Source organism: Sorex fumeus, unplaced genomic scaffold (genome assembly GCF_029834395.1).
Source record: "Sorex fumeus unplaced genomic scaffold, SorFum_2.1 ptg000063l, whole genome shotgun sequence".
Taxonomy (NCBI): Eukaryota; Metazoa; Chordata; class Mammalia; order Eulipotyphla; family Soricidae; genus Sorex; species Sorex fumeus.
In genome coordinates this window covers 79,707,632-79,734,983 of record NW_026606120.1, presented here as the reverse complement: position 1 = coordinate 79,734,983, position 27,352 = coordinate 79,707,632, and the positions used below count along the sequence as shown (strand labels likewise).

At 59.1% G+C, this 27,352-nt stretch overlaps 1 protein-coding gene across 1 annotated transcript in view; it reads right to left on the bottom strand.

The window, feature by feature from the left end:
* Window positions 1–27,352, bottom strand: part of MRC2 (mannose receptor C type 2) — a 46,185-nt gene that overhangs the window by 5,953 nt on the left and 12,880 nt on the right. Inside the window, exons 3-21 of the mRNA XM_056126576.1 lie at window positions 17,368–17,769; window positions 16,382–16,555; window positions 16,113–16,277; window positions 15,908–16,021; window positions 15,414–15,557; window positions 12,652–12,840; window positions 12,380–12,534; window positions 10,780–10,887; window positions 8,886–9,001; window positions 8,425–8,573; window positions 7,697–7,914; window positions 6,666–6,808; window positions 5,491–5,593; window positions 5,113–5,251; window positions 4,971–5,009; window positions 4,215–4,375; window positions 4,043–4,110; window positions 3,479–3,579; window positions 3,167–3,309 (exon numbers count right to left, since the gene is read on the bottom strand). Of these exons, the coding sequence (XP_055982551.1) occupies window positions 3,167–3,309; window positions 3,479–3,579; window positions 4,043–4,110; window positions 4,215–4,375; window positions 4,971–5,009; window positions 5,113–5,251; window positions 5,491–5,593; window positions 6,666–6,808; window positions 7,697–7,914; window positions 8,425–8,573; window positions 8,886–9,001; window positions 10,780–10,887; window positions 12,380–12,534; window positions 12,652–12,840; window positions 15,414–15,557; window positions 15,908–16,021; window positions 16,113–16,277; window positions 16,382–16,555; window positions 17,368–17,769 (2,831 nt within the window). The remainder of the gene's footprint in view (window positions 1–3,166; window positions 3,310–3,478; window positions 3,580–4,042; window positions 4,111–4,214; window positions 4,376–4,970; window positions 5,010–5,112; window positions 5,252–5,490; window positions 5,594–6,665; window positions 6,809–7,696; window positions 7,915–8,424; window positions 8,574–8,885; window positions 9,002–10,779; window positions 10,888–12,379; window positions 12,535–12,651; window positions 12,841–15,413; window positions 15,558–15,907; window positions 16,022–16,112; window positions 16,278–16,381; window positions 16,556–17,367; window positions 17,770–27,352) is intronic.

Below are 27,352 nucleotides of genomic sequence, written 5' to 3'. Positions count from 1 at the left end.
TGCTCCGGGCTTCCTCCTGGCCCTGGGCTCAGGGATCACTCCTGGCAGTACTTGGGGCACAATGTATAGGATGGGGTACCCAGGTTGGCCACATGCAAGGCAAACACCTTACCCGCTGTATTAGGGCTCCAGCCCCCCCAAATGTTTAAATTCTTGGAAAAGGTAATGGGTAAGAAACTGCCCCCCACAGAATACTGAAAAAGAAAAGCCGGGGAAGCTGTTACTCCCCACGATGGTGGGGCAGGCAGGAGGAGGAAGCCAGTCCTGACACAGCTGTCTCCCAGAGCATCTCCCGAGCTTTCGTAATGCACTGCTGTGCTTTCCTCTGTCTGAAGGTCTGCTGTAGGCCGAACTGGGAGGAGAGTGGGTGCCGCCTGCCACAAAGGCTGATGTCTTAAGGCTGGGGCTGATGTCCGACCCAGCCCCTCACCCACCCTGCTGTCATCTTGACTTAACGAGTTGTATCCCTGCAGTCTGGCTCTGTGGTCTGTGGTGGGGGCCCCCAGTTTGTGGACAGGTGGGGCCCAGGGGGCATGGCGCAGCTTTCCAGCCTCCAAGGAGGAGCACCAAGATGGCGCAGGTCAGGCTCATCAGCCACAGGTGGCAGGCACCGCTCTGGGGAGAACCCACTCTCTGGGCAGAGGAGACAGTGCATCAGGCCAGGCACATGCCTTGCACGCAGCTGACCTGGGTTCGATCCCCGGCATCCCGTAGGGCACCCTGAGCCCTTTCAGGAGTAATTCCTGAGTGCAGAGCCAGGGGTAAGCCCTGAGCACCGCCAGGTGTAGCCCCAAAGCAAACTAACAACAACAGCAGCAACAACAACAGCAACAAAAACCCTTATGGGACACTTGGAAAACACACTTAGGAAGTAGTCCTTCAAATGAAGACTTTTGCCCTCCACAATTCTACCTGTACACTCAAAACACCAGCACAGAGAATTTCTACCTGATGTTCTAAAAAATAACCTACCACAGGACTGTAATACAGGGGTTGAGGTGTGTGGCCCTGGAGGTCCCTGGGACCACTAGGACAACTCTGGTGGGCTCAACTCCTGGCACCTGAGCAGGGCCACGTTCTGGGACCCTCACACCCAGCTGGCTGAGAATTGCCAGAAAGGGCCCTGTGAACCCCTAAGTAACACCTGAAGGCCCCACCTCCAAATAAAATTAATTAAAATAATGGAGCCAAAGAGATAGTACACAGCTGTTAGGAGCGATGAAGTGATAAAAGTTGCTTATTATCAGTGGATGGACATGGAGATTATCATGTTAAGTGAAATGAGTCAGAAAGAGAGGGACAGACACAGAAGGACTCCACTCATTAGTGGATTATAAAATAACATAATATGAGACTGACACCAAGGACAGTAGACACAAGGGTCAGGAATATTGCCCCACAGCTGGAAGCCTGTCCCAGGAGCTGGGGTAGAAGGCAGCTGGAATAGAGAAGGGATCACTAAAACAATATTGGTTGGAGGAATCATTTGGGATGGGAGGTGTGTGCTGAAAGCAGATAAAGGACCAAACATGATGACCTCTCAGTATCTGTATTGCAAACTATAATGCCCAAAAGTAGAGAGAGAGTATGGGGGAAATTGTCTGCCATGGAGGACTGGAAAGTGGAGGTATACTGGGGACATTGGTGGTGAAGAATGTGCACTGGTGGAGGGGATGGGTGTTTAATCATTGTATGATTGAAACTCAAACATGAAAGTATCTCACAGTGATTCTGTAAAAAAAAGAAGAAACACAAAAATAAAAGAGATAGTACAGTAGGTAGGAAGCTTGCTTGCATGCAGGCAACCTGGGTTCAATCCCTGACATTCCATATTACCAGTATAATTATTATCAGTATAATAATAATTATCACGGTCCTCCCATTGTTCATCAATTTGCTCCAGCGGGCCCAGTAACGTCTCCATTGGAGACTTTGTTGTTACTGTGTCTGGCATATCGAATACGTCACGGGGAGCTTGCCAGGCTCTGCCATGCGGGTGAGATACTCCCGGTAGCTTGCCGGGCTCTCCGAGAGGGGCGGAGGAATCGAACTCGGGTCGGCCATGTTGGCTGCGTGCAAGGCAAACGCCCTACCCGCTGTGCTATCGCTCCAGCCCAATAATAATTATCAAATAATTAAAATTTTAAAATTAAACAAGCAAATCTACCAAAAACCTTTATGTTTTTTTACTCCTGTTGATCAATCAGATCTGACTAATTTCTGAAGAAAATTTATTTAAAATGCAGAAATGGGCTAGAGTACAATAGGTAAAGTGTTCAGTCCCAAGCGTACCATATAGTCCCCTGAGCCTGCCTACCAGAAGGGATTCCTGAGCACAGAACCAGGAGTTAAGCCTCTGCACAAGAAGGTATGGCCCCAAGACCAATCAAATCAAATCAAATGCAGAAATGCATTTTTTTTGCTTTTTGGGTCACTCCTGGCGATGCACAGGGGTTCACTCCTGGCTCATACACTCAGGAATCACTCCTGGTGGTGCTCAGGGGGACCATATGGGATGCTGGGAATCGAACCCGGGTTGGCCGTGTGCAAGGCAAACGCCCTACCCGCTGTGCTATCGCTCCAGCCCCCAGAAATGCATTTTTTGCTGGTTTTCTTCCCCGGAGCACAGTCAGGAGTAGTCCCCAATTACAGAGCTAGGAGTAAGCCTGAGCACAGCCAGGGGTGACACCACCCCCACCCCCACCCCCCCAGAAAGAAAGAAGTCTTCTTTTTAGGATTTTGGCCCTTCCTGTGTATTTAGTTCTCAAGCATATTCTTCTCCTGGAACACAGGTTGGTAGGGAAACAGACAGCTGTATGTGACTGGCACACATGCCAACGTGTAGACACACGCTTCCTGTGTTCACACTTTGCTTTACAGACAGGAGTTTGTTTTCAAACCGGTGATTCCTGATCTAGAAAACTTGCCCCACTGAGGACATCCCCGTCTCCCAAGACACCAGTCAGCACTTTCCCAGGTCGCTGAATCCTGGCTGGCATGATGCCAAGCTAGAGAGAGGCCAGTGGACACAGGCTGATGGAAGAGGAAGCCGATGGACACAGGCAAGAGGCTGTGACTGACACAGCTAAGGCACAGAAACCCTAGGACACCTCTTCCCAGGTCCACACACCCTCCCCCGAACGTCCCCATGTGACCCTCTTCCTACCTTATTGAGGAACTTGTCCCAGCCAGGGGGGCAGCCCCCCAGGGCTGTGGGGGGCAGGTCCGGGAACAGCGTTTCTCTGGAACTGTTGCTGCGCTTGCAGATGTAGGGCAGGGCAGTCAGACACCGCTGGTCCCCCCAGTCCTCTGCAGAAAGGGTGGACAGGGCAGTCACCCCAGTCCCCCACTATCCCCCACCACCCTCCTGCTCAGGCCTGTGTCCGGCTCTGAACTCAAGACCCCCTGCCGGATGTTTGGGGACAGGCCCTCCCTTCAATGGGGCAGCGGCCACCCCCTCTGGCCCACCAGTTCTCACCTCGGCTGGCTGTCATGTACACGCACTTCTTGTCCTTGCCGAGGGGCCGCGGTTTGCCGGGCGCCCAGGAGACGAAGTTTACGATGGAATCATCTGTCCACCTGCAATGGCCCCACGGAGGGGTGACCCCTGCCCAGGGCCCGCCTCTGCCAACCCCAGGCTGTGAGGGGAGCAAGGGGCCCCGAGGCCATGAGGTGAGTGACTCCAGTGTGGGCTGCACCCACAATTCTGGACCTGGGACCTCCTCCTGCCCCACTGGACCCTCACGTCTCTAGGCCCACGTTCTGAGCATGCATAATGCCATCAAAAGGAACAGTGACTAACAGTCTTAAGAAGGCGCTGGACGCTACAGTGGCTCATATGCCTCAGTTTTAGCCCTCACATTCTCATTGTCCAGGGCTCAGAAGGGTTAATCACTTGCCCCAAGACACAGCCAGTGAGACCCAGAGCTACATTCAAATCCAGGCCTACTATCTGCTGGCGTCCTTGTCCCTCTTCATCCTGGGGCAACCACTAGTTGCCCTGACATCCCCCAGCCTCAGGCCCAGCATGGCAGGTCCCTACCTGAAGCGCCCATCGGTCTCTGAGGTGTGCAGGCCAATCCACCAGTGCTGCTCCTGGCCCCGGGAGAACTGGGAAGCCGGGCAGGCAGATGAGGCTGGGCAGAGGAACTCTCCCACCTGCTCCCGGACAGCTAGCCCTCTGCCCTTGGCCTCCCACAGGCTCGCGTGCCCACCTTCTGTAGGTTCTGGCCCAGGAAGTCCAGCTCGGCCTGGCTGTTCACAGAGGCCAGTTCGGCCTGAAACCACGTGCAGATGCGCTGGGCCTGCACCCACGTAGAGTGGTGCTCGAAGAACTTATATTCTGCATCCTGGAAACGCAGCCATTCCAGTCGGCCTGCAGGATAGCATGCGGGGTGGGCGTGGCAGTGGCATGAGGGTGTGACAATAAAGTGTGGGTGCAGTGTGGGTGTGGCAGTATATTGGTGTGGGCGTGGCAGTGATGTGGATGTGGGCGTGGCAGTGCTGTGGGCGTGGCCGTGATGTGGGCGTGCCCACAGTGTTGGCGTGGTCATGATGTGGGTGTGTCTGTGGTGTGGGTGTGGCAGTGGCATGAGGGTGTGACAATAAAGTGTGGGTGCAATGTGGGCGTAGCAGTATATTGGTGTGGGCGTGGCAGTGGTGTGGGCGTGGCCGTGGTATGGGCTTGCCCACGGTGTGGGCATGGCCATGATGTGGGTATGTCTGGCAGTGTGGGCGTGGTTGTGGTGTGGCAGGCCACCAGAGTGCCTCACACCCACCGCACATAGTGGGGTGGGGGTACGCCCTAGGATTCAGGCTGATAACTCTTTCCAGTGAAGGCCAATCCAGCCTGCTGGCCAATACCCAGATCCAATTCTGTTTCCAATCCCCTTAGTTCTGCCCAGGCCAGACGGAGGCCCAGAGACCACCCCCCATCCCTTCTCCATGGTGGGAGCAGCAGGGGTCCTCACCTTGGGGGCTGCCGTCATCGGGCTCCTGCACATCTGCACCTATGGGGACAGCATGGTCAGGGGTGCAGCAGGGCAAGGCACCCCCGAGTCCCTGCCCTGCTGCCCGTCCCCCAACCCTGTCTCTCAGTGTCACCCCACCAACCTCGGGGGATCTTGCAGATCCAGTCCAGCTGTGTGTCGCACTGCATGGCCACCCACTGCAGGGAGGCCAGGTCCAGCACCGCACAGCCCCGGATGTCGTCGTCGTCATGCCGGCTCCGGTCAAAATTATGGTAAGAAAACTGGCAGGTGAGAGGGGGAGAAGTTGGGTGCTGAGGCCCACACCCAGGCTGTCCCCCTTGATACAGATGGATGAGGAGCCTGGTCTCAGCGGGATGCCCTCTGCCCACTCTGCCTTCACCTGCTAGCTGCACCACATGCTAGACCTTGGGCCCTGCCCCATCCCAACAGGCCTCAGGTCCCCAAGCAACCCCTCTCGACCCCCGCGGCTTCCCCTGCCCGCCCCTGCAGACCCCCTCACCCCCAGGCCGTCACTCCAGTGCCAGCTCTGTCCCACTCCAGGGTCTCGCCGGTTCAGGCCTATCCAGAACCAGTGCTGCTCGTGGATTTCCGGCTCGGATTCGCTGTGGCACAACCCAGGGGTGGGGGCAGAGATGGGGAATGTGAGGGTGAGGGGTTAGGCCCCCTGCACCCTACCGCTGCAGCCTGAGCAGTCCCCTGCCTCTCTCCCAAAGCAAAATATTTAAGGGACACTTGAAATAGTTCTACCCCCAGAGGGCTGGGCCAGGGAGCCCTGGGGCTGGGACTGCGGCCTGCAGGGGGCTGCCAGGGCCTCCCACCTCCACTCTGCTCTCTGCCATTCCCAAGTGAACCAACTCTGGCATCTTGGGCAAATAAGCCCACCTCCCGGTCAGGAGTGACGGCCCCTTCCCAGGGTGCCTCTGGCCCACCAGGGTGTTGATCAGGTGTGTCTGGTGAGAGGTTAGAATGTGAGCCATAAGAGCGACTCGCCAAACTGTCCCCACCAGCTGTCCGCTGAGGGACACATGCCTGGGATCCCAGTCTTGACAAGCCTGGATTCCCCCCTCATCCCCACCCCCACCCCAGCGCTTTGGGGGTCCAAGGTGCTGTGTGCTGCTGCAGGGGGCTGAGCCCAAAGCACAATGGTAGCAACCCTGGGGGACCCTCAGGCAAGCACATTTGTTGTCTTTCTCCTCGCTCTGAGGAAGAGGTTCTTCCCCGGCCAGCGTGCTCATCCAGGGGTGGGTGTGCAGAGAGGAGAGAGTGGTTCCTGAGGCCACTGTCGTGAACCTGAGAGAAACCTGTTGGTCGTAACAGGGATGGGCCACACGAGGGAAGACCAAGAAGACCCCAGTGCTCAGAGTAGGAGCACAGGTTATTTCAGTCCCAGTCCCACCTCATCGCATAGAACCCAGAGCCCCTCCTACACACGTGCACAGACACACACACACATGTGCACACGCATGCACACTCAAACATTTACACATGTGCACACAGGTGCACACTCACACACATGCACATACTCACACATGTACATTCATGTACACACATGCATGCTCACACATATGCACACACGCACACATGCATATACACACACACTCACACACGTGCACATGCATGTATACATGCGCACACACGCACAAATGCATGCACACACATGCATACGCTCAGTACCCAAAGATCTTATTGAGAGTGTTGGCCACGAAGTGCTCCTCCTCGTAGCTGGCCAGGCTCAGCAGCTGGGCGCCCAGTTCCTGGCAAGCACCCTGAGCCTGGACCCAGCTCTTCTTGTCCTGCAGCCGCTCAGAGCTGAACACCTGCGGGATGGAGAACACAGTCCGCATGCATGGTCCCGTGGCTGGTTCGGTGGGAGGACAGAGTGGGGGGCTGGAGAATGGCCCTGCCTGGTCCCTCAAACAGTGGGACATCTCGGCTCATCCCAGTTCAGACGTAACTGGCTATGGGCAGGTCCTCTGCCTTCTGTTTCCTCCTGGGGGTGGTGGATGGCGGGGTGGGGTATGAAGCCTGTGCCCGACCATTGTGCCTGGCCCCCTGGATTTCAGTTTCCGGTAATATCTTCCGTGCTGTCAGGAGCTCCCTACCCCAGCAGGATTTCAGAGCAGCGATTTGCGGCCCCACCCCCTGCCACTGGCACCTGAGAGTATCAGGCCCCTCAGCCCTACATCTGGAAACCTCAGAGACCAGTGACCTCTACTGTTTCTTCAACTACCTCCATGGTTTTGATATATATTTTTGTTTTGTTTTCATTTGGTGGGAGTCGTACCTGGCTGTGCTCAGGGCTTATTCCTGGCTCTGCACTCAGGAACCACTCCTGGAGGGGCTTGGGGGACCATATGATGTACCAGGGATCGAACCCAGGTCGGCTGTCTGAAAGGCACATGCTTTAACCTTGAGGCTCTCTCTGGTGCTGTTTAATGAGCACCTACTGTGCACCGGAGTCTACTGAGACTGTCTGTCTGCACTGCAGGAGGTGCCTCTGGCCCACCAGGCTGGGTCTTCAAGTATCCTGCTCTTCTCTGGGGGCTCACCCTGTGGCACTCGAGGGCTACACCTGTTTTGGTGCTCCGGGGCCCACAGGGAGCTGCAGATAGAAGCCAGGCCTCCTGCCAGCGAAGCCTGCACTCCGCCCTCTGAGCTGTGTCCCGGGGATGCTCTCCCTACCCTCCTACTAACAGACCGCCTACCTTGTAGCAGTGCCGGAGTTTGGGGTCCGAGGCCCAGCCTTGCGGGCAGGAGCCAGTAAGGCTGGGGGTGGGGTCTGGCCCGGGCAGCTCAGGCGTCACCGGCGTGCCCAGGCTCTGGCGGCAGATGTAGCGGGCCCGGAAGGTCGTACAGTTCTTCACCTCCCACAACCCCATGGCGCTGCCGGTGGCCAGGGCCACGCAGCCCCCGCGACTGTAGCCTGCCGGGAAACGAGGAGATGGAGGAGGACTCAGAACTCCAGCACATCCCTGTGGGCACAGTGGGACCCCCCTGAGCCAGCCCTGTGGGGTGGGACAGGGACAAAAGCAAATGCCTAGTTCTGTGACTCAGACTCTCAGCGGGGCCAAGGGCAACCAAAGATCAGGAGCAGGAAAGAATAAGAAAGCAGAAGCTGGAGCAACAGTACAGTGGGCAGGGCATTTGCCTTGCACGCGGCTGACCTGGGTTCAATCCTGGCATCCTGTGTGGTCCCCCAAGCACTGCCAGGAGTGATTCCTGAGTGCAGAGCCAGGAGTAACCCCTGAGCATCGCTGGGTGTGACCCAAAAGGGAAAAAAAAAAAAGAAGAAAGCAAACACATGCATGGTGCTCCCTCCACTGGCCCATGAGCACCTCCGATCAGTCATAAGCAGACAGAATCACTACCCCCCACCAGACAGATGAGGAAACTGAGGCTCAGAGACACGCAGCCATCGCCGGCGGGGGCTCACCCGGCTGGTCCCGGTTCCAGTGGGTGTACGTGACCTCGTCGCCACTGAGCCAGCGGAAGGCGCCCGTGCCATTGAGGTCCTGCAGTGCTGTCCAGAAGAACTGTCCGTCCCAGCTGTAGATCAGGCTGCTGACGAAGGCCTGCTCAAACCTGCGGGGAGGCGGGCCAGCTCAGGGCTGCGGATTGGGAAAAGGGGGTGCCCGGGGACTCGCAGCAACTCAACCACACCCTCCACCCCCGTCTTTGTGCCTGGGCCATGCCGAGGGGAAGGAAGAGATACTCGGGTACACTAGCCTCTTGTGGGCATCTGGGCACGCAAACACCCCCGCCCCTGCCTACGCGGGTTCACTCAAGGGACATGCCCAGCAAGACCCAGGACACGGGTCGCCGTGCGCCTGACGGCATGACACACACCCATGTGTGTGGCAGGGGCCCCCGAGACCCAACGCCGGCCCTCCGGACCTGTTGGTGATGCTGACCAGCTGCGAGCCGTGGTCCGTGCACAGTCGCCGGGCCTCGCCGTATGTCACCTGGTCCTCTCCTAGCCAGTAGCAGGATGGGCTGTGCCACGTCCAGCCCTGGCTCGAGAGAGTGGGCAGAGGGGGCATCGGTGGCACGCCCTCTCCTCCCTGCCCTGCCAGTTCAGGCAACAGAGGACAGCTGTGACAGAGCTGTGTGTGCCCCATCTTCCAGGCCCCATCTCCTGACCATCACCCACAACTACCAGGCCCAGGGGAGTGGGGGGCTGCCAGGACTCCGTGGGGCCTGGTGCAGTGAGAGGAGTGGACCCTCCAGAGCTCTGCTACACCACTGATAGCAGAACAGGAGAGTGGGAGCCAGGAGGGCTGCCTGGAGGTGATGGCTCGGAGCAGCAGGCCAGAGGGGATGCAGGACCAAGACCAGCCTCCCCTTTCCCCGCGTCCCTCTCCCTGAGGGATTCATGAATCACGGCGCCCGCCTCCTCTGGATACCAGAGTCCTGCACACATCTGCCTCTGGGCTACTGGGGGGGGGGGGGGGTCCTGGAGGGCAGTGAGGGTCCCTGAGGGCCCAGGAGAGCCGTGTTTTGGGGTTGGGGGATGGACTTAGCGGCACGACAACCCCACACACATTCCAGGCGGCCCCTGTAGTTCTGACCCCAAGCCAGGCCAGGCTGCTCCCCCCACCTCACTGGAAGTCTGCTGGCATTTCCTGCTCCGCCCGCAGAGGGAATGGGGTGCAGGTGGGGTGCGGTGTGGTAAAGGGGTGGAATCCAAAGGAAACAGAGGGAGAAGCAGAACTGGCAGCCAGGGGCTGTGGGAGGGGCCCAAACCCCACAAAGTGTCCTTTATGGCAGACTCTGCACCCGGCCAACACACACATGCTCACACTCACACACACACACACACACGCACACGCACACGCACACGCACATACTCACACATATGCTTACACACACACACGCACACGTTCACACAGACGCTTACACACATACACATAACACACATGCTTGCACACATACATGCTCATACACACCCACAGACCATTCACACATTCATAGGCCCACACACACATGCACTCACACACACAGTCCATGCACACGCATTCAGTCACACACACGCTCACAAACACACACATACTGATACACACACATGCTCACACATAAGCATAGGCCATGAACACATTCACAGCCTCACACACACACACATGCTCACACAGAGTCCATGCCACACAGACACACATGCTCACAAACACACACGGCCCATGCACACACATTCTCTCACAGTCAGACCAGACACACACACTCACAGCCACACACAAACATACACACTCACAACCACACTGCAAACTGGCACCTTCACACTCAGACACAGCCATCCACTCACACATACACACAAAGAGCCACACACACTCACGCAGCCAACACACACCCGCTGAGCCAGGCAGCCTGGGGGAGATAAGCACCTCACTGCATCCCAGCTCTTCCCGAGCCCCTCCTCCACTGACGCCAGCTTCCTCCCCAACCCCTCCCTCGCTGACTTCTGGAATTATCTGGGGCTGAGAATAGAGGAGGGAGACCTCAGACAGGCTGCCCTCCTCCGGAGGGGACGGACAAGGCGTCCACCAAAAGAAGACTGGGAGAAAAAAGCCTGGGTCTGCCTGTCCCTCAGGCCCAGCAGCCTCCCCTCAGGTGACGACCTCACCTCTTCTCTGCAGGGAAGGGGCAAGTGGCTTCCACCTGGGGAAGGGGCGGGAGGAGCCATCGACAGCCCCCACTTCACCCAGTGCGGCTCGCAGAGCAGAAGGAAGGAGCGGCCCAAGGCAGGGTGGGATTCCTTCTCGCCTTCCCTCCCCGGGAACCCCCAAAGCACCCTCACCTCCCGGCAGCCGTGGTCCTCCTCGGCGGTCCCCTGGCTCAGCTGTCCGGCCTTCTTGCAGATGGACGGCAAGGACTGGTTACAGGGACTGTCATTCCAGCGACCCTCCTGGGGATACAGAACAAGGGGGCATCACAGCCGTCCCAAACCCAGCCTCGCTTTCTGCTGGGCGGGCCACCGGGTGCTGGGTGGGTCTCAGCAACAGCCCCTTCCGCGTGCCAGGCTGCAAGTGGTGGAGAGCAGGGTCTGCTCCGCACATCCCGCTGGGGTGCCTGGCGCCTCGAGACAGATGCATACTGACTGTCTGTCTGTCTGTCTTTGTGATCTGCAGTGCGCGGGCCTAACTCTGTGCCTGGGGAGCCAAGCAGTGCTGGGAATCAAACCTAACCCTCGATGGGCCAGAGAGACATGGGGTAAGGTGCTGGCCTCTCGTGCAGCTGGCCGGTTGATCCCCTGAGCACCTCCAGGAGCACGCCCAGAGCACCACCAGCCTGCCCCGCCCCACTAAGAGAAATGAGCTGGGCCTGCTGCCGGCCAGCCTGTGCTCAGCCTTTTGCGCCGTCCTTCCACCCACAGTGGGTAGGGTGTTTGCCTTGCATGTGACTGACCCGGATTCGATTCCCAGCATCCCATGTGGTCCCCTGAGCACCGCCAGGAGTTAATACCTGAGAGCAGAGCCAAGAGTAACCCTGTGCATCGCTGGGTGTGACCCAAAAAGAAAAAAAAAAACTGCATCCTCTCAGGGGCCGAAGAGAGTGTGTAGGGAACTCACCTGCATACAGCCAATGCGGGTTCAATTCCCAGCACCCTAAGTGGAGTGATTCCTGAGCGCAGAGCCAGGAGTAAGCCCTGACCATTATTGGGTGTGGTTCCCCCCACCAAAAAAAAAAAAAAAATCACATTCTCTAAGCCAGAATTCAGCAGTTCAGGGCAGAATGCCCAATCTGTCCCTCGGGGTGGGGGAGGGGTGTCCATGCCTGGGGCTCTGTCCAGATGCCCAGAGTCCATTCCTGGGCTTGCCTACAGAGGCCGAGATGAAGCCACAGCAAACCTGCATCATCTCACCGCTTCAGGAGCAGATGGGACTCAGGGAGTGTCCACGTTACATGGGTTCTGATGCCACCTGCCGGTGGAGATGAGAAGCTGGAAGCAGTCCCAGGTGGCACCAAGGATATCCTCAGTCCTTGTGAGAATTAACTCCCAGTCTCCTGTGCCTTTTTTTTTCTTTTTTGTATTTTGGATCACACCCAGTGATGAACAGGGTTACTCCTGGCTCTGCACTCAGGAATTACTCCTGGCAGTGCTCAGGGGACCATATGGGATGCTGGGAATAGAACCCGGGTTGGCCGCGTGCAAGGCAAACACCCTACCCACTGTGCTATTGCTCCAGTCCCTCCTATGACCTTCTAAGGGTGGAAGTGTGCAAGCCCCACCCATACATGAGGCAACCAAGGCACAGAGAGGCACAGACTCCCTGGCCCCGGGCTGGCTCTGTCCCTGTGGGGGTCAGGAGGGAGAGCCGGCTTCCGAGAGGCTGTGGGCTGCGGTGACAGGCAGGTGTGGAGAGGGGTAGGTGTGGGACAGGGAGCGGAGTTCTCACCGGCCCCCAGATGGTGACACAGTCCTCCAGGCTGTCCCGGAAGTTGTTGGGCTCAAAGGGGTGCCAGTGGGTGAAGGTCACGAAGCTCCCGTCTGACCACTCAAAGTTCATCTGCTGTTTCAGATCATTGAGGCCGATCCAGAGCTCCTCCACCTCTGGGGGTGCACAGGCGAGAGGGGCGCGAAGGCAGGGTGGGGTCAGCTTCGCCTCCGCCAGCTGCCCCAGGGTCAACCTCCCCGGAGGGCCAGACCAGGCACCCATCGCTCACTCACCCTGCTTGACGCGCTTGCTGACGAACTCCAGCTCGGCCAGGCTGTGGATGCTGAGCAGGTCACCGCCGGCACGCAGACATGCTCTCTTGGAGTCCTGCCAGCTGCGCTTCTCGGCCTGCAGGCGGTAGCAGTGGCCCTGGAAGGGCTGCCAGCCAGGCTCGCACGCCACCTTCACGTTGGCCCACACGTCTGCAGAGAACATGGCACTGCTCAGGGAATGGGCCACCGCCTGCCCCACCCAGCCAAGCTCAGCCCGCCAGGCCAGGCCTGGAGCTGAAGGAGGCGGAAGACGCAAACCCTCGGGGCAGCCAGAGGCCCAGGACAGAGCCCAGGATGAGCAGGCAGGGCTTGTCCAGGGCAGGCCAACCCCTGGGAGCGTCTCAGAGAGGCCAGAAGGGGATCCGTCGCAGACTGGCTGAGACCCTGCCACTCCTGTGTGAGTAGGGGACTTCGGGGCTACTTCCAACTAGCTCACATCCACCTTAGGAAGAAATGGAGCCACACACTGGGGAGACGATGCCAGGGTCTGGAGTGAGCATGCTTGGGAGGCTGGCTCCGCCTCCCGGCACCACAAGCCCCAGACACAGGGCTGGGAGCATCCCTGAGAACCTCCAGACACGACCCAGAAACCATAAGAGACAAAAGCATAAGCAAGCGCCCCTCTGCGGTCTCTTGGGTGGGCTCTGCGGGGAAGCGGGGTCCCCTCCCCAGCCAAATAATCCATGGGTTTCCTCCACTCCTTTCCCTGCCCCCTCCCCCAGGCTGACACCCAGGCTTTCCTTGTGGCCACTTCCGTGCACGTCTGGGTCCCGATCTGGGATTTGGAGCCTGAGAGCAGCTGAGGTCAAGCCCCGCCTGCCCTGGCAGCAGAAGGTTCACTTCCCCTCCTGCCATATTCCGCTAGGCAGGACCCTGCCCGGTAAACTGGCAAGCCTGCGCCTACTCACACACGGCCCCTCTGGGACGGGCCCACTCTGGGCACACGGGGAACCCAGCCATGTGGGGGGTGGGGCACATGCCCACATCTGTGCCCCAGGTCCTGCCCACCGCCTCTTGCTGGCCCCTGAATTAGGAGCTGGGCTGCCCCAGAGGGGCGTTCAATAGGTGTCCAGTGCCCCGGGCAAGTCGGCTGTGGGAGGAAAGGAGTTCCAGAAATGTGGACACAGTTTTGGGGGGGTGCCGCAGCACCTGCTTTTGAGAAGATAGGGCTTGAGGGGCCGGAGCGATGGCACATCAGTAAGGGCATCACCTAGCATGCCGCCAACCTGAGTTTGATCCTCAGCACCCCACAGGGTCCCCCAAGTCCCACCAGGAGCAATCCCCGAACGCAGAGCCCGGAGTAAGCCCTGAGCTCTGCCAGGGTGGCCCCAAACCAACAAAATCCAACAACAGTGCTGAGAACCTCTGGCGCGTGCAGAGACCTGGAGGTTCGGGGGGGGGGGGGGGCAGCCCCAGGGCTGAGTTGGGGGGGGCAGCCCCAGGGCTGAGCTCTCTCTGAGAAAGGGTGAGATGCAGGATGCCAGCGTCAGAGCCCTCTGGGCCGGCGGCTACACTGACTGTCTGGACTCAGCCAGAAGCAGGCCCCATGCTTCGCAAGCGTTTCGCTTTCTGTGTCTGGGAACTGCTTCTGCTTTTGTTGCATCTCCCGCGTTAAAAAAAAAAAATCTTTGGGGGCCAGGGAGGTGCATGCGTAGTCAAGCACATGCCCAGCATGCGTGAGGCTGGCCTGACCCGGGCACCCCATGCTCGTCCCAGAAGCAGCAGGTGTGGTCCTACAGGAACCCCCCTTTCGTCACCCCCACTGCATCACTGCAGCCCTCCCTCTCATGCCCATGTGCGGGGAACTCCAGTGGGCCATGCCAGGCCCACAACCCCAATAAAAGAAGAGGAAGTCTCTTCCCACCGAGAGATGAAACTGCCTACCAGAGGGCCAGCAGAAGGGGCAGACCGCCCCCCCCCCCAGAGCAGAGCCCCACCCATGGGCCAGACCCCAGAGCGGAAAGTCCCCAGGGGCACCCTGCAGCCTCTGCCCTGCCCAGCCTGGCCCCCAGGACGTCCCTCACAACCTGCGGGTGCTCTCAGCCCAGCGCTGCAGCTGGTGACACATAGCTCAGGGTCTGGAGCAGGGCTGACACCAGTAGAGCTGACGAGGTCCAGGGGATGCTGGGTGAGCTCAGGCCCACACTTGGAGATTGCTCTGTGCTCCGGCCAGACCTCAGCTCTCCCAGTCCTTCCAGCTGCCGTATGCATGCCTCTGTGCCCCCACCCCTTTGCATGGGCTGTGCCTTCCACCCAAACGCTGTTCCTGGCACCTCCTCAAGCCTCTTTCAACTTCTGCCCCACAGGGGAAAAGCCCAAATCCACAAATGTGTCCATAAAGCCCTTCTGAATTCCTAGAACTTTGATTTTTCTCTTAGGCATCACCTTCTCCTCTAGAACTTAATATGCATTTGGAGCTTAAAAAAAAATTTGGGGGTGGGGGGAGGGGGCAAAGCTGGTGGTGTCCAGGTCTGGTGCTGAAGGAACCTTGCAGTGCTGAGAATCAAACTCAGGCCTCGGGCATGTGAGCTCCAGGCTCTGGCCCACCCTGCCCTGGGCTCAGGAACGCAGGGTCCTGGGGAGATTCTGACGACACTGGACCAAGTCGGCCACCTCCAGCGGATAGGGGTGACCGAGTTCCACAGCTCCTGCAAACACTCCCCAGAGGGACCCAGTGCCCTGAGCAGCTTGTACCTGAGGAGGGCCATGGGGCCCCCACTCACCGGGGGGTATGGGCTCGGCCGTGGCGTTGGGCTTCTTCTTGCAGACGTAGGGCAGGGCAATGCTGCAGTCACGATTCTGCCAGCCCCCCGAAGACTCGGTGCGGATCACCCCACAGTTCTCCTCGCTCGGATTGTCCGGCTGGTCTGTGGGGAGGGCAGGGTGCCAGCACCCCAGCACAGCAAGACTCACGCCCGGCCCCCCCCCCGGTGTGCCCATTCCCTAAACTATCCGGGGGGGGGTGGGCAGCGGGACTCTCACCACTTCTCACCCCAACCTCCCCTGGCCGGCCTTTGAGGTCCAGAGCTCAGTGCCCAAAGGTTTGGCCGAAAGCACCTGAGGGGGCTGGGACCCAGGGCCCCTCCCAACTCACCCCCGCCTGGGTCTGGGGAAGGGGCTCAGAGGACTCATGGGGCCCAGCCAGGATTTGGGAACTGCAATGTGCGCCGGTCCTGGACAGCAGGAGGTGCCCACCCATCCCCCCACGCCCCTTTACCGCTTTCCCAGTTGAGGAACTTGAGGGGCGAGTTATCTGACCACTGCCAGGCCCCACTTGTGCCCAGGTCATTCAGGCCCATCCAGAGTGTGGAGCTGTAGCCCGTGAGCAGTCCTGCCGGGAAGAGGGGCCACCAAACAGGTCACCCCAGCCCGGCACCCCCCAGCGGCAGGAGGCAGAGGGGGCAGCCCGGGGCGGCACCCACCGTTGATGTAGGTCTGCTCGTGAATCTCCGTGATGCTCAGCAGGTCGGCACCCTGCTGCTCGCAGCTGGCCCACGCCTCCCGCCACGACAGCGTCGACTGGAAGTTGAACTGGTAGCAGCTGTCGGTCAGCTGGTCCTTGTCCCAGAAGGTCTCGCAGTCGTTACCTGCCGCCAGGACCGCCACAGCCCACCTGGGTGCTCTCTCCCTGCCTCCTCCCCACCCACCACTCACCCCTGCCCCACATCCCCACCCCCAGGCGCCCCCTCACTCTTGACAGGGCAGAAGCCCCAGCGCTCGTCCTTGCCGTAGTCCTGCGTGGTGGCACACCACAGGTGCCCGTCCTCGCGGCCGGTGCTGGTGCAGCCGTGGAACCACTGGTTGTCGTACTTGAAGGGGATGGTGCACGGCTTCCCGTGTGAGTTGCCCTGGATGGTGTAGATCTCTGCGGGCAGCAGGGAGTCTCAGCGCCTGACCCGGAGCCCCCTGCCCGCTCAGTCCCGGGGAAAACCCCAAGGAAGTGGGGTGGGGAGCAGGGGGCCAAACTGGCTTTATAAGCTCCCTCTGAAGTCAGGTTCCAGAAGATTCCAGGTGGGCTTGGTGGCGGGCAGGGGGGTGGGACCTCTCTGGATTCCCCAGGCCTGTACAAACTCAGCTGGGGGAAGTATCTGGAGGTCGCCCAGAGATCTGAGCCCTGCCTCCCCCTAGCTTTCCCCACCCCCAGTTTCATCTGGGGTCTCAGGGAGGCCTCAGAGGGAAAAGACCCTAAGGGAGCCGGCCCCTCGCAAAGTCCCCTCTGGCACAGAGGAAACTGTCTCCCTCCAAGCAGGCACAAGGAGTGGCTTTCCCTGTGGCTGGGAGAAGGAGCAAAGGCCCTTTCAGTTTGAGTGGGTACACTTAAGGGTGGGTGGCACGCTTGGTGATGCTCAAGGGTCATTCTGGGCTCTGAGCTCAGGGATCAAGTTGTTTGATTGGTGGGAAGGGAGGAGTTGGATATGGGATCCCCAACGGGCCATGTGCAAGGCAAATACCCTCCCTGCTGTACTCTGCCCCCGGGCCCTGGTATTAGTGGATACGCTGGTACAGTTGCGGGCTTTGCCAGCATGTGTTGCTCCTTAACCACTCACCCAGGGCTCTCACTTGTGTCCCTAACTGCCCAGCACCACAGTGCAAGATGAGACTGCCCAAGGGGAGGAGGGGCAAGGCTGCAGCTCCCGGGAGTCGCCCCGCCCCACCCACGCCCGCAGAGCCTCTCACCGTAATAGGGCCGAGCACACAGGTCCTCCTCACTGCCGTAGATGCGCCACTGCCCACCACGGGTCTGGTCACCGCGTTCCGGGGCCCCAGGCCTGGATGTGTTGCTGGCACGGCCCCCCAGGAGCAGGGAGAGTTGGTCCCCCAGCGTGCGACAGTGCCAGCGCAGGGTCATGGCCTCGCGGTCACACTCGTACATGCCGGGGGTGCCCGTGGCGTTGGTGCCCGGCCAGCCTGTGCCCAGGCACTGCATAGTGCCCAGGTTGAAGAGCCGGTTCCGGGAGACCCACTTCCAGCGCTGGCCGGGCAGACTGGCATTGCAGGCCGGGGACACTCTGACCTGGCCGCCCTGGGCCTCCAGGCAGCCCTGCAGCCCGTGGCTGAAGATGAGGAAGACGCTGGGATCTGGAAGAGAGGGCAGGCCGGCAGCCACGTCAGGGTGCCCCGGCAGCATTCCAACCTGTGCCACAGGTCCCAAGGCTGGCTCTGGGCCATCTCTTATGAAAGTCGAGTCACCTAGCACCCCATGCCCACCCTCTGAGTGAGAGAGGCACTGTACCCCCCAGGCCCAGCTGAGGTGAACCTGAAGACTCTGATGCAGCCATGACCCCCAAAAGGAAGATTCGGCGTGCCAGCCCCGCTCCCGGCAACCCCTTCCACACACAACACAGGTGGCACGTACTTGCTGAACTTCTCGGGGCAGGGGGCATCACAGACACCCCAGAAACTGGATCTGATCATGTATACCTAGACGTCAGGGGGACCCAGTCCGCATCATATACATACATGACAACAGGGAGACCTGGTCCCCATCATATACATACATGACCTCAGGGAGACCCAGTCCCCATCATATACATACATGACCACAGGGAGACACAGTCTCCATAATATGCATACGTGACCACAGGGAGACGCAGATCTCATGATATACATATATGACCAAAGGGCTGGAGTGATACCACAGAGGGTAGGGCGTTTGCCTTGCACGTGGCCGACGCGGTCTACCTGGCTAACCTGCGTTCGATTCCTTTGCCCCTTTCAGAGAGCCTGGCATGCCACCAAGAGTATTCTGCCTGCACAGCAGAGCCTGGCAAGCTTCCCGCGATGTATTTGACATGCCAAACACAGTAACAACAAGTCTACAATGGAGATGTTACTGAGCCCGCTCGAGCAAATTGATGAACAATGGGAGGACAGTGTTACAGTGTCATGACCAAAGGGAGACCGAGTCCCCATCACGGACATGCGTGAGCACAGGGAGATGGACTCTGGTCATGTACACCCAGACCACAGGGTCCTGGGTCTGCCCCTTGGCACTACAGGCAGCTGCTGTTGAGCCCTGGAGCACAGCTGTCCCCCGCCTGTCCCTCCCAGCATCAACTCCTATTCTCCTGCCTAGAAAACCCAGTGCCCCACCATCTCCTGGCCCCCACAGACGCTTCACTCCTTTTGAAACTTTTTTTTGTCTTGTTTTTTTGCCATATCTGTTGCACTTAGGGATCACTCCCAGAGATGACGGGACTGTATGCAGAGCCAGGATCAAACCCAGCCAACAGCAGGCAAAGCAAGCAACCTACCAGGGTACCACTGCTCCAGGTGCGATCCATGCTCTCTGGTGCCCCCAGTCTTGCCTCTCTCCCCTCACAGAAACTGAGTCCCACTGGCCTCTGATGACCCCAACAGGTGTGAAATTCGCAGGAAGCCTATCAGTGGCTGCCTGGGGCTGGTGGGGGAGGTGGAGGGGGGGGGGTGCTGAGCAGCAAAAGCTGAAACTTGGGTTCTTTTGAGAAAGCCGGAAATGTCCTGGAAAACTTGGCCACGGGGGCCAAAGGGACAGTACAACGGGTAGGGAGTTTGCCTTACATGCAGCTAACCCGGGTTCAATCCCCAGCATTCCGTATGGCCCCCAAGCACTGCCAGGAGTAATTCCTGCCTATAGAGCCAGGAGCAGCCCCTGGGCATCACAGAATGTGGTCCCAAAACTAAACAAAACAAAAATATTGTTCATAGCCAGAGGTATAGTACAAGCTTGAAGGTTTTTGCCTTGCAAGTACTTGAGAAAGTATCAAGTATCACAGTACTTGCTTGATCCTGACAAGTGTCACCAACTCAAGATGTGTGAAGACCAAGGCCAGGAGCACAGTAGGAGCCCAACGGGAGCCCAGTGGGAGCACCACAGCCACCCCTCCCGCCACCCCGCTCTCACTACAGCCAGAATGTGCTTCTAGGTCCACTAAAGGCAGGTGTCTAAACCCTGGAGGTCATTGCAATAAAAGCAGCAATGAAGGAGTGGAGAGGATGGGAGGCGGGGGGGTGGGGGGAAGACATCAGTTCTGGAAATGCTTTTCGCTGCTGCAGAGTTGAAAAATCATAATAATGGGCTGGAGCGATAGTACAGTGGGTAGGGCATTTGCCTTGCATGAGGCTGACCCGGGTTCAATCCCCGGCATCCCAGGAGTAATTCCTGAGTGCAGAGCCAGGAGTAACCTGTGAGCATTGCTGGGTGTGGCCCAAATAGAAAAAAAAATCGTAATAGTGATGAAGGGGCCAGAGAGTGCAGCAGATAGGGCATTTGCCTTCAAACAACTGACCTAGGTTCGATCCTGGCATCCCATAGGATCCCCTGAGCTCTGCCGGGAGTGATTCCAGACAGCAAAACCAGGAATAAGTTCTGAGCACTGTCAGGTGTGACCCAAAAACAAACTCCCCAAAAGTGAAGAGTTCAATAACATAATTTGCTTCAGGGCCACTCCTGGCTAGCCTCAGGGCTTACTCTTGGCTCTGTGCTCAGGGGTAACTTATGAAGGTACTCAGGAAACCCTGTGGGGTGCCAGAGATCGAACCCTAATTGGTCATCAACAGGGCTGATGCCCTCCCCGCTGTACGGTCGCTCCGGCCTCACTACCCTGCGTGTTTGTGGGACTGGGCTGGGACCCTGCGTCCCGTCTCAGTGCCACAGGCTGCTTCCCTGCACAGTGGCTGCTCGCCTGCCCCAAGCTCTGCGGTTTGTCCTCCTTGGCATTTCCTGTTTCTGCCAACCTGATCTCACATCGCCACACCAAGCCGAGCCTCCTGGCTTTGATGCCCCGCACCTCCCGGACGAGGGCCCAGTTGCCCAGTGCCAGCCTCTGTCTGCTGATGCTTCATGTGCCTGGCCCATTCTTTGTCCTGCCATGTGTCCTGTGGCTTGTACATGGGGGTTGTGGATGAGACATTAGTGGGAGGCCAGAGCCCTCTCCCCCCAACACTACCCTCCCCCCATTTTCCTGTCTTTTTAAAAAGAATGCTGTGTTTTGTCCTGACAGGCAGCTCAATTACTGCTCCCTGCTCCTGTTCGGGCTTGGGCTCAGGCCGTGCCTGGGCGGGGACAGCTGGGGCTGCCTCTGCTCTCGGGTGTGGGTGTAGTCGAAAGGCAAGGCCCCACTGCCTTCGCAGAGCAGAACCTCCGGCAGTTACCCAATACTGCGAACCCCCTCTACTAGGCAAATTGCGGATTCCAATTCTGCTTCCCCAGCACAGGCAACTCCTCTCCCCAGCCTGTCTGGGGGCCCCCCACCCCCCACCCCCCCGCTTCCTTCCTTCCAGGGTCCCTCACTCTGCACATGCAGCCTGACCAGGCCTGGGGGTAAGGGCTGGCAGGAGGAAGCACTACGGCTCCTGCCTTTCCAAGATCTTCCCCTCTAGGAGCAACCCCACATCTGACCCAACCTGACGGAAGGAGGGGGACGGCGTACCTGAGCGAGGGAGTCACCACACACACACACACACACACACACACACACACACATTCACACTCACACACAGACACACAGACCGCACCCCCAAGGATCTGTCTGTGTCCCCTCCCCATGGGGTTTTCCAGACCACTGTGGTTTCTGCATTACTCCCATCGCTGCAATGACTGAAAGTCTACCCACTTCACTTCACATGTCCTGCTTGCACGTGGCTCTTGGGGGGTGGGGGAGCCACATTCTTACATTCTTTTACAAGTGGTGCAAGAGGAGGGGGAGGGGGCACTCCTGGCCTCATGCTCACACATACCTAGTTGGGTGGCAGAGATCACTTTTTTCCCCCTTGTTTTGGTCTGGGCCACACCCAGCGGTGCTCAGGGCTTACTCCTGGCTCTGCATTCAGTGATCACTCCTGGTGGGCTCAGGAGACCATATAGGTGCAAGGGATCGAACCTGGGTCAGCTGCATACAGGTTGAGTGCCCTACCTGCTGTACTATTGTTCCAGCTCCCCCAGCCCCACATTCTTCTGTGTGGCCAGGGGTCTCAGACGGCAGACCTGTGGGAACCGCCTGCAGCACCTGGGATCAAATTCTCGGCCTTGAGCTCACAGGGCAGAGACATTCACCAGGGAGCCCTTTACTTGACATTATCCTGAGCTTGAAAACAATCTGGGCCCAAGTCTGACGTCAAAACCGTCAGTCCATCCTTCCCAGAACCCGTTCCCCGACACTCCGTTTTCTGGGTGCCTGCTTATTCCCACGCCTCCAAGGACTTGCTCTTGCCAGACTTCTGAGCTGTACCTGACACAGCGGGGCTTCAGGTCACTGAGTGAACCCCGCGCCCAGGCAACAGTTCCACCCAGCCAGCCCCTTCCCAGGCTGGAACCCATGGCAGCCTTGGGGCAAAGCACCCACGGCTTGTGCCACTGATGGTGCCAACACCCGGGAGTCAGGGGAGCTGGGGGCGCAGGGACATAGTCCCTCTGTCCCTCCACGGTGCTGGAGTGATGGTCCCTCCTGAGCAAGACACCGGTGACTACCTGAAGGCCACCAGGATGGTCATTGCTCCCCCTGCCCTGGCCCTGGCCACATGTCCTGAGAATCTCCCCTGAGCAGGGGCAGCCATCAGCAAGGTGGCCCTGGCAGGGGAGAGAAGGGCCTGGACACGCTCTGAGAGCCGGACTGGACGGCGCAGGGCTGTGCCCAGAACCATGACTGCAGGGGTGTCCTGGAGAGAATGAGCAACGCCAGGCGGCAGGCAGCTATGAACACCTATGGGACTGTCCACTCACTTCACTGACCGTTCCCGAGGCGCAAGGGCGGGGGGGGGTGAGCGCTGGACACATTACCGGCCTATTTCCCTTTGGTTTGGGGACAGAGTTACCAGCTCTGCATGGGAGGCCCGAGGCTAGGGTCCTGCCCTCTGGCGGCCGAGCAGGGGCTGCTGGCCACAGCCATTTTCTGACTCACAAAGCCCTTCTCACCACCTTGGGCAGTGTGGGCAGTACCAGCTCACCAAGCCTCAGCATGTGTCCAGGCCGCCGTAGGCATCTCAGCTCACTGGAAGGGCACGAGGTCACTGCCCTGAGAGTGCTCCCCGCTGAGGAAAGTCCTTTCCACTACAGACACAAGGGGACTAAGGCAGAAGGCTCCAAGCCAGGATGGATGAGGATGTGAGGGGTAGAGCCCCTGCATCCTGTGGGTCCCTGAGAACCTTTCACAGCCCCGCGGGCTCCCGTACCACCTCCCAGCTGAGCTCGTCTGCCCTGGGCTTTACAAGAATCCTGAGAAAAACCCTGACCTGAGCTAGGCCGGGCCCTGCTGGGTTTCCGGTCACATTTGCTGAGGCCCGTCTGTAGCGAGGCCAGAGAGGCCGGACTTGGGAGGCAGAGTCCATCCAGAAGCACAGCACCCTGAGCGCTCACGTCAGGCCTGGGCTATCCTGGGGGCGGGGAATGCGGGTGTCTGGACAGCCGAAGGGTGGCGGGAATCCCAGACAGTCAGGCCATGCGGCCCGAGTCCACGGGGGTGGATGAATGAGGTGACCCCGAGTCACCCCATCTCCTTCCCTGCTGGCCTCCCAGTCAGGCTCTGGTGTGACCCCAGCTGAGCCAGCACAGGTTCACGTCCACGCACCGCCTGTGTCCAGCAACCGCCCTGTGTCCCGCCCGGCCAGCGGCATCCAGAGCCAGGCCTCCAAGCTGAAGGTGGTGGCTGGACCCCAAGCTTTGGGCTGGCACTGAGCCTGGCCCTCAGCCACCACTCAGCAAAGACCCGCTGGTGGGGAGGGCGAGACCCTCCAAGCCTCTCAAAGACAAGACGCCACCAGCGGAGATGGGGCCCAGGTGCAGCTGCCCCTTTCCAGGCCTCTGCGAAGCCTGGGTCATCGTGGGGATCGGCAGGGGCCGCCCCGCCCGCCAGGGACCCCGTCCAACGGGAGCAGCTGTTTCCAATGAGCCACTTGGCCCCGAGGCCAGGAAATGTCCCTGAGTCAGCAAAGCTGCCAGCCCGAGCCAACTCCCACCCAGGGCACCCCTGTAAGAGACTGTGCAGGGTGGGCGCATGCACAGGGGGGCACGGGGAGGCACCCCAGGGGGCGCACAGCAGCAAGCCCCCCCACACCCACCCTCCTCCCTCCCCCTCCCACTGCTGGGACTCGGGGCTGGCCGGCTCAGGGCAGGAGACGATACCCAGAAACCCAAAATCCCAGGTCCTGCCTCGCTCATTCCTTCCTTGGGTTTTATTCCATTTACACAGCAGGAAGTGCGGCTGGAGCCTAAGGCTTAGTACCTGCAAGGCAAGGGCTGGGCCGCACCAAATATCTCCCATTTCTAGAGGTTCTCCACCCCCCCCCCCTCTTCAAGGTGAGAATGTGGCCCCGCCCCCACAGTTGGCAGGAAGAAGTCCCAGCAAACTTGAGCAGGAGATGGGCAGAGAGGTGGTGGGGAGTGAAGGGTAGGTGTGTCCACTCAGAAAGGCCACTTATTCCCTCCCCAGGCTCTTCAGGTCCCGGGTGCAGACAGGTGCGGACAGACGGACGGACAGACAGACAGACAGACAGAGCCATCCCCTTCCAGGTGTCTGGGAATGCAAACCCAGCTCCCCCACCCCTGCGGGTTTCAGGCTGTTCATCTGCATCCCTGCTGGCTCTTTGTGTGTGTGTGGTGGGGGGAGGGGTGCCTGGACCCCAGGGTCAGATTCTTCCTTCCTAGGAATCCCTTTGGCACAATGAAAGGGGCTGTGGGGTGGGCAGACACCCTTAAGGACCATGGACTGCTCAGATCCCTTCCTTTCACAACATCCTGGGGGGGGTCGCACTCCCACTCCCAGACCTTGAGGTGCTGTGACCCAACGATTCTGAGGTTTTGGGGGCTTTTGCACCCCCAACCGCGGTGCACCCCTACTAAGCCATGAGCCGTGCCTCTGTGATGTGGCAGTGCCCCGCTCCACAGTGAAACCCCAGGGCTGGCGGGAAGGATGTCCAGCTCTCATTCCCCCCCCCCCCGCCCCCCTGCGCCGTCTGCCAGCCTGCAGCCAAAATAAACACCCCAAGCCACTTCCTTGGGGGTGGGGGTGGGGGGCTTCCACGGCCCAGAGGCTCCTACCGTGGCAGGAAGTGGCTTTCTGAGCTGACCTAGCCTGGCTTTGCCAGGATGGGTTCCACCGCCAGCATTGTTCCAAGCCAGGAAGGGCACGGATATGTGTGTAGGGGGGATAGGGACAGGGGGGGGCACCCCAGCCACCTGCTGGCTCCCAGGCCAAGGGCACCATCTGCCCAGGATGGTGCCCCAGGGCCTCTGCTGAACCCCAGTCTATCTTGATTGGAGGGAGGGAGGCGTGAGCCAATAGTTCAATGAAATCCGGACAGGACAGGGCGCCCCCAGTCCAGGACAGCAGCCCAATACCCGCCCAGGGGGGATGTGTGACCTGGAGACATGCAGGACGGTTTTGGAAGGAGCAGCTACTTTTTATTTTTAATTGGAAACTAGACCATGTTATTCTTGCAGTGCCAGGGCCTCAAGAATCCAGGCCTCATGCAGGCAAAGCATGCTTCCCCCCCTGAGCTGCCTCCCTCCCCAGCAATTAAAAAAAAATCATTTTGACAAAAGGTGTTGGCTGGGGGGAGGTTGAACTCTAAAGCTAACGCCGCTTTTGCAGCCACACGACATCTTATGATATTCATAACAAGCAATAGAAAATAAACTATCTAACATCTGGCTGTGGCAGGCAGGCCTGAGTGGTGGTGGGAAAATCCGCAATAAAGCTGGTGGGAAGGTGTAATGGTGGGGGGACCGGTGTTGAAATAGTGAATGTAATCAATTAATGTCAACAACCTTATGAAAATAAAAATTTTAAATCAAATAAATAAATAAATAAAGCACCTGCTCGCAAGCCTGAGGCTGGGAGGTGGATCCCCTGTGGTGCCTAGCCCAGGCCAAGGGCCATCCCAACAGCTCTGCCAGCCATTTCTAGCTCCTGGCAGGAGCGTGTGTGCGTGTGCCCAAGCAGATGTGCAGGGTCCTTCCAGCAGTGTGGGCACCACAGTGACTGGGGTGGGTGGGGGTGGGGGGTGCCCGAGTGTGCCGCCACCGCCTGCTGCCTGGCCCAGCAAGGACCACAGCTGGACATGTGGGCGCCACAACCAGGAGGGCACGTGCATGCCCTGTTTAGCACAACACAGCAAAGGGGGAAATCACAAACCAAATCAAATAAACGGAGTTGAAGTGAGAGTCTTGCTGGGCTGGGCCCATCCCCTGCCAATGCTGCCAGGGGCAGAAGTAAGGCCTCCAGCCCATTGCACTAGTCCCCTGGCTGCAAGAATCCTTAAACTGGAGCCGGAGCGATAGTACGACAGGTAGGGCATTTGCCTTGCATGTGGCCAACCCGGGTTCGATCCCTGGCATCCCATATGGTTCCCCAAGCACCGCCAGGAGTAATTCCTGAGTGCAGAGTCAGAAGTAAGCCCTGAGCATCACTGGGTGTGACCCCTCCAAAAATTCCTTAAGCTTCAATGATGAAGTGTGTGTTGCTCTCCACATACTCAGGGCGGGAGAACCCCAGCACCTGCAAGAGGCCCCACAGTTGGGGAACAATCGGGGCAGTGCTGAGCTCTGGACTAAGCAGGGTCAGACCCTGGCTCGGGCCTTGAGGCTGGCTGCCACAATGCCGGGGGTCCTACTTTGGGGACAGGCGGAAGGTCCTGGTGGCCCAGGCCAGAGGGCTCCATGGTGTCTCTGCTGAGAGGCCAGAGTGCGGCTCCCCCGGGGGCTGGCTGCCAGAGCTTGTCTCACGGCAGGAGCCTGGGAACGGGCGAGGCGGCCACTGCCATCTGGGTAAGAGGAACGAGGAGAGCAAAGGGGGCAAGGACTCAAGTGTGGATGCTGCTCTTCAGAGACGGAAAAGGAAAATAAACAGAGAGCACAGATGTGGAGTCCGCCCTGGCTCCCCATGAGCACCCCACCTCTGAACCTACGGACCCCCCCTCCCCGGCTCCCCACTCAGTGATCCCAGAAGGGATGCTGCAGGAAGGTGATGAGGGGCAAGTGGGGGTGTTTCAGGGGGCGTCGGGGCAGGCTGGAGGGGGCTGCCCTCCCCGTCACACCCTGCAGCAGTCACTCCCAGGGCAGCCACAGAGGGAAAATGAGGTCACAAACTCGGCAGCTCCAGAAGGAGGTGGGGAGTGACCACGTCCACGGGGGCAGGCTGGGGGCCGGACTGACCGCACCCTTGATGGTGACACCACATGCCTGCATCTGTGGGGACTCAGACGTGATCCCCCACCGCCCCTTCCCAGAGCCAAGATGGAGAGGGGAGATCTGCGTAGAGGGGGTGGAGGATCCTGTGTCCAGAGCAAATGACGCCCAGGAAAGAGAAGACCCGGGATGCAGCTTGACATTCCTGAAGGAACCAAGTCTCTCTGGATGCCTCTCTCGGGGGCTTTTCTTAAATGGGGTCTGGGCCACAATCAGCAATGCTGGGGGCTCTTCCTGGCTCTGACCTCAGAAGTCACCTCTGGGGGTGCTTGGGTGACCGTATGTGGTGCCAGGGATAAAATCAGGGTTGCAGTTGCCACCTACAAGGCAAGTGCCCAACCCGCTGTCTTATCTCTCCAGCCCTCCTGGTGACTTTTAAGTGGCCATGTCCTGGACAACCCCTAACCCACCCCCAGATCACTTCTCTTCCCCCACCCTGCTTTATCTCCTTTCTGATTTCTTCCACCCACATTTAGGGACAGAAAGAGGAAGTCACCATTT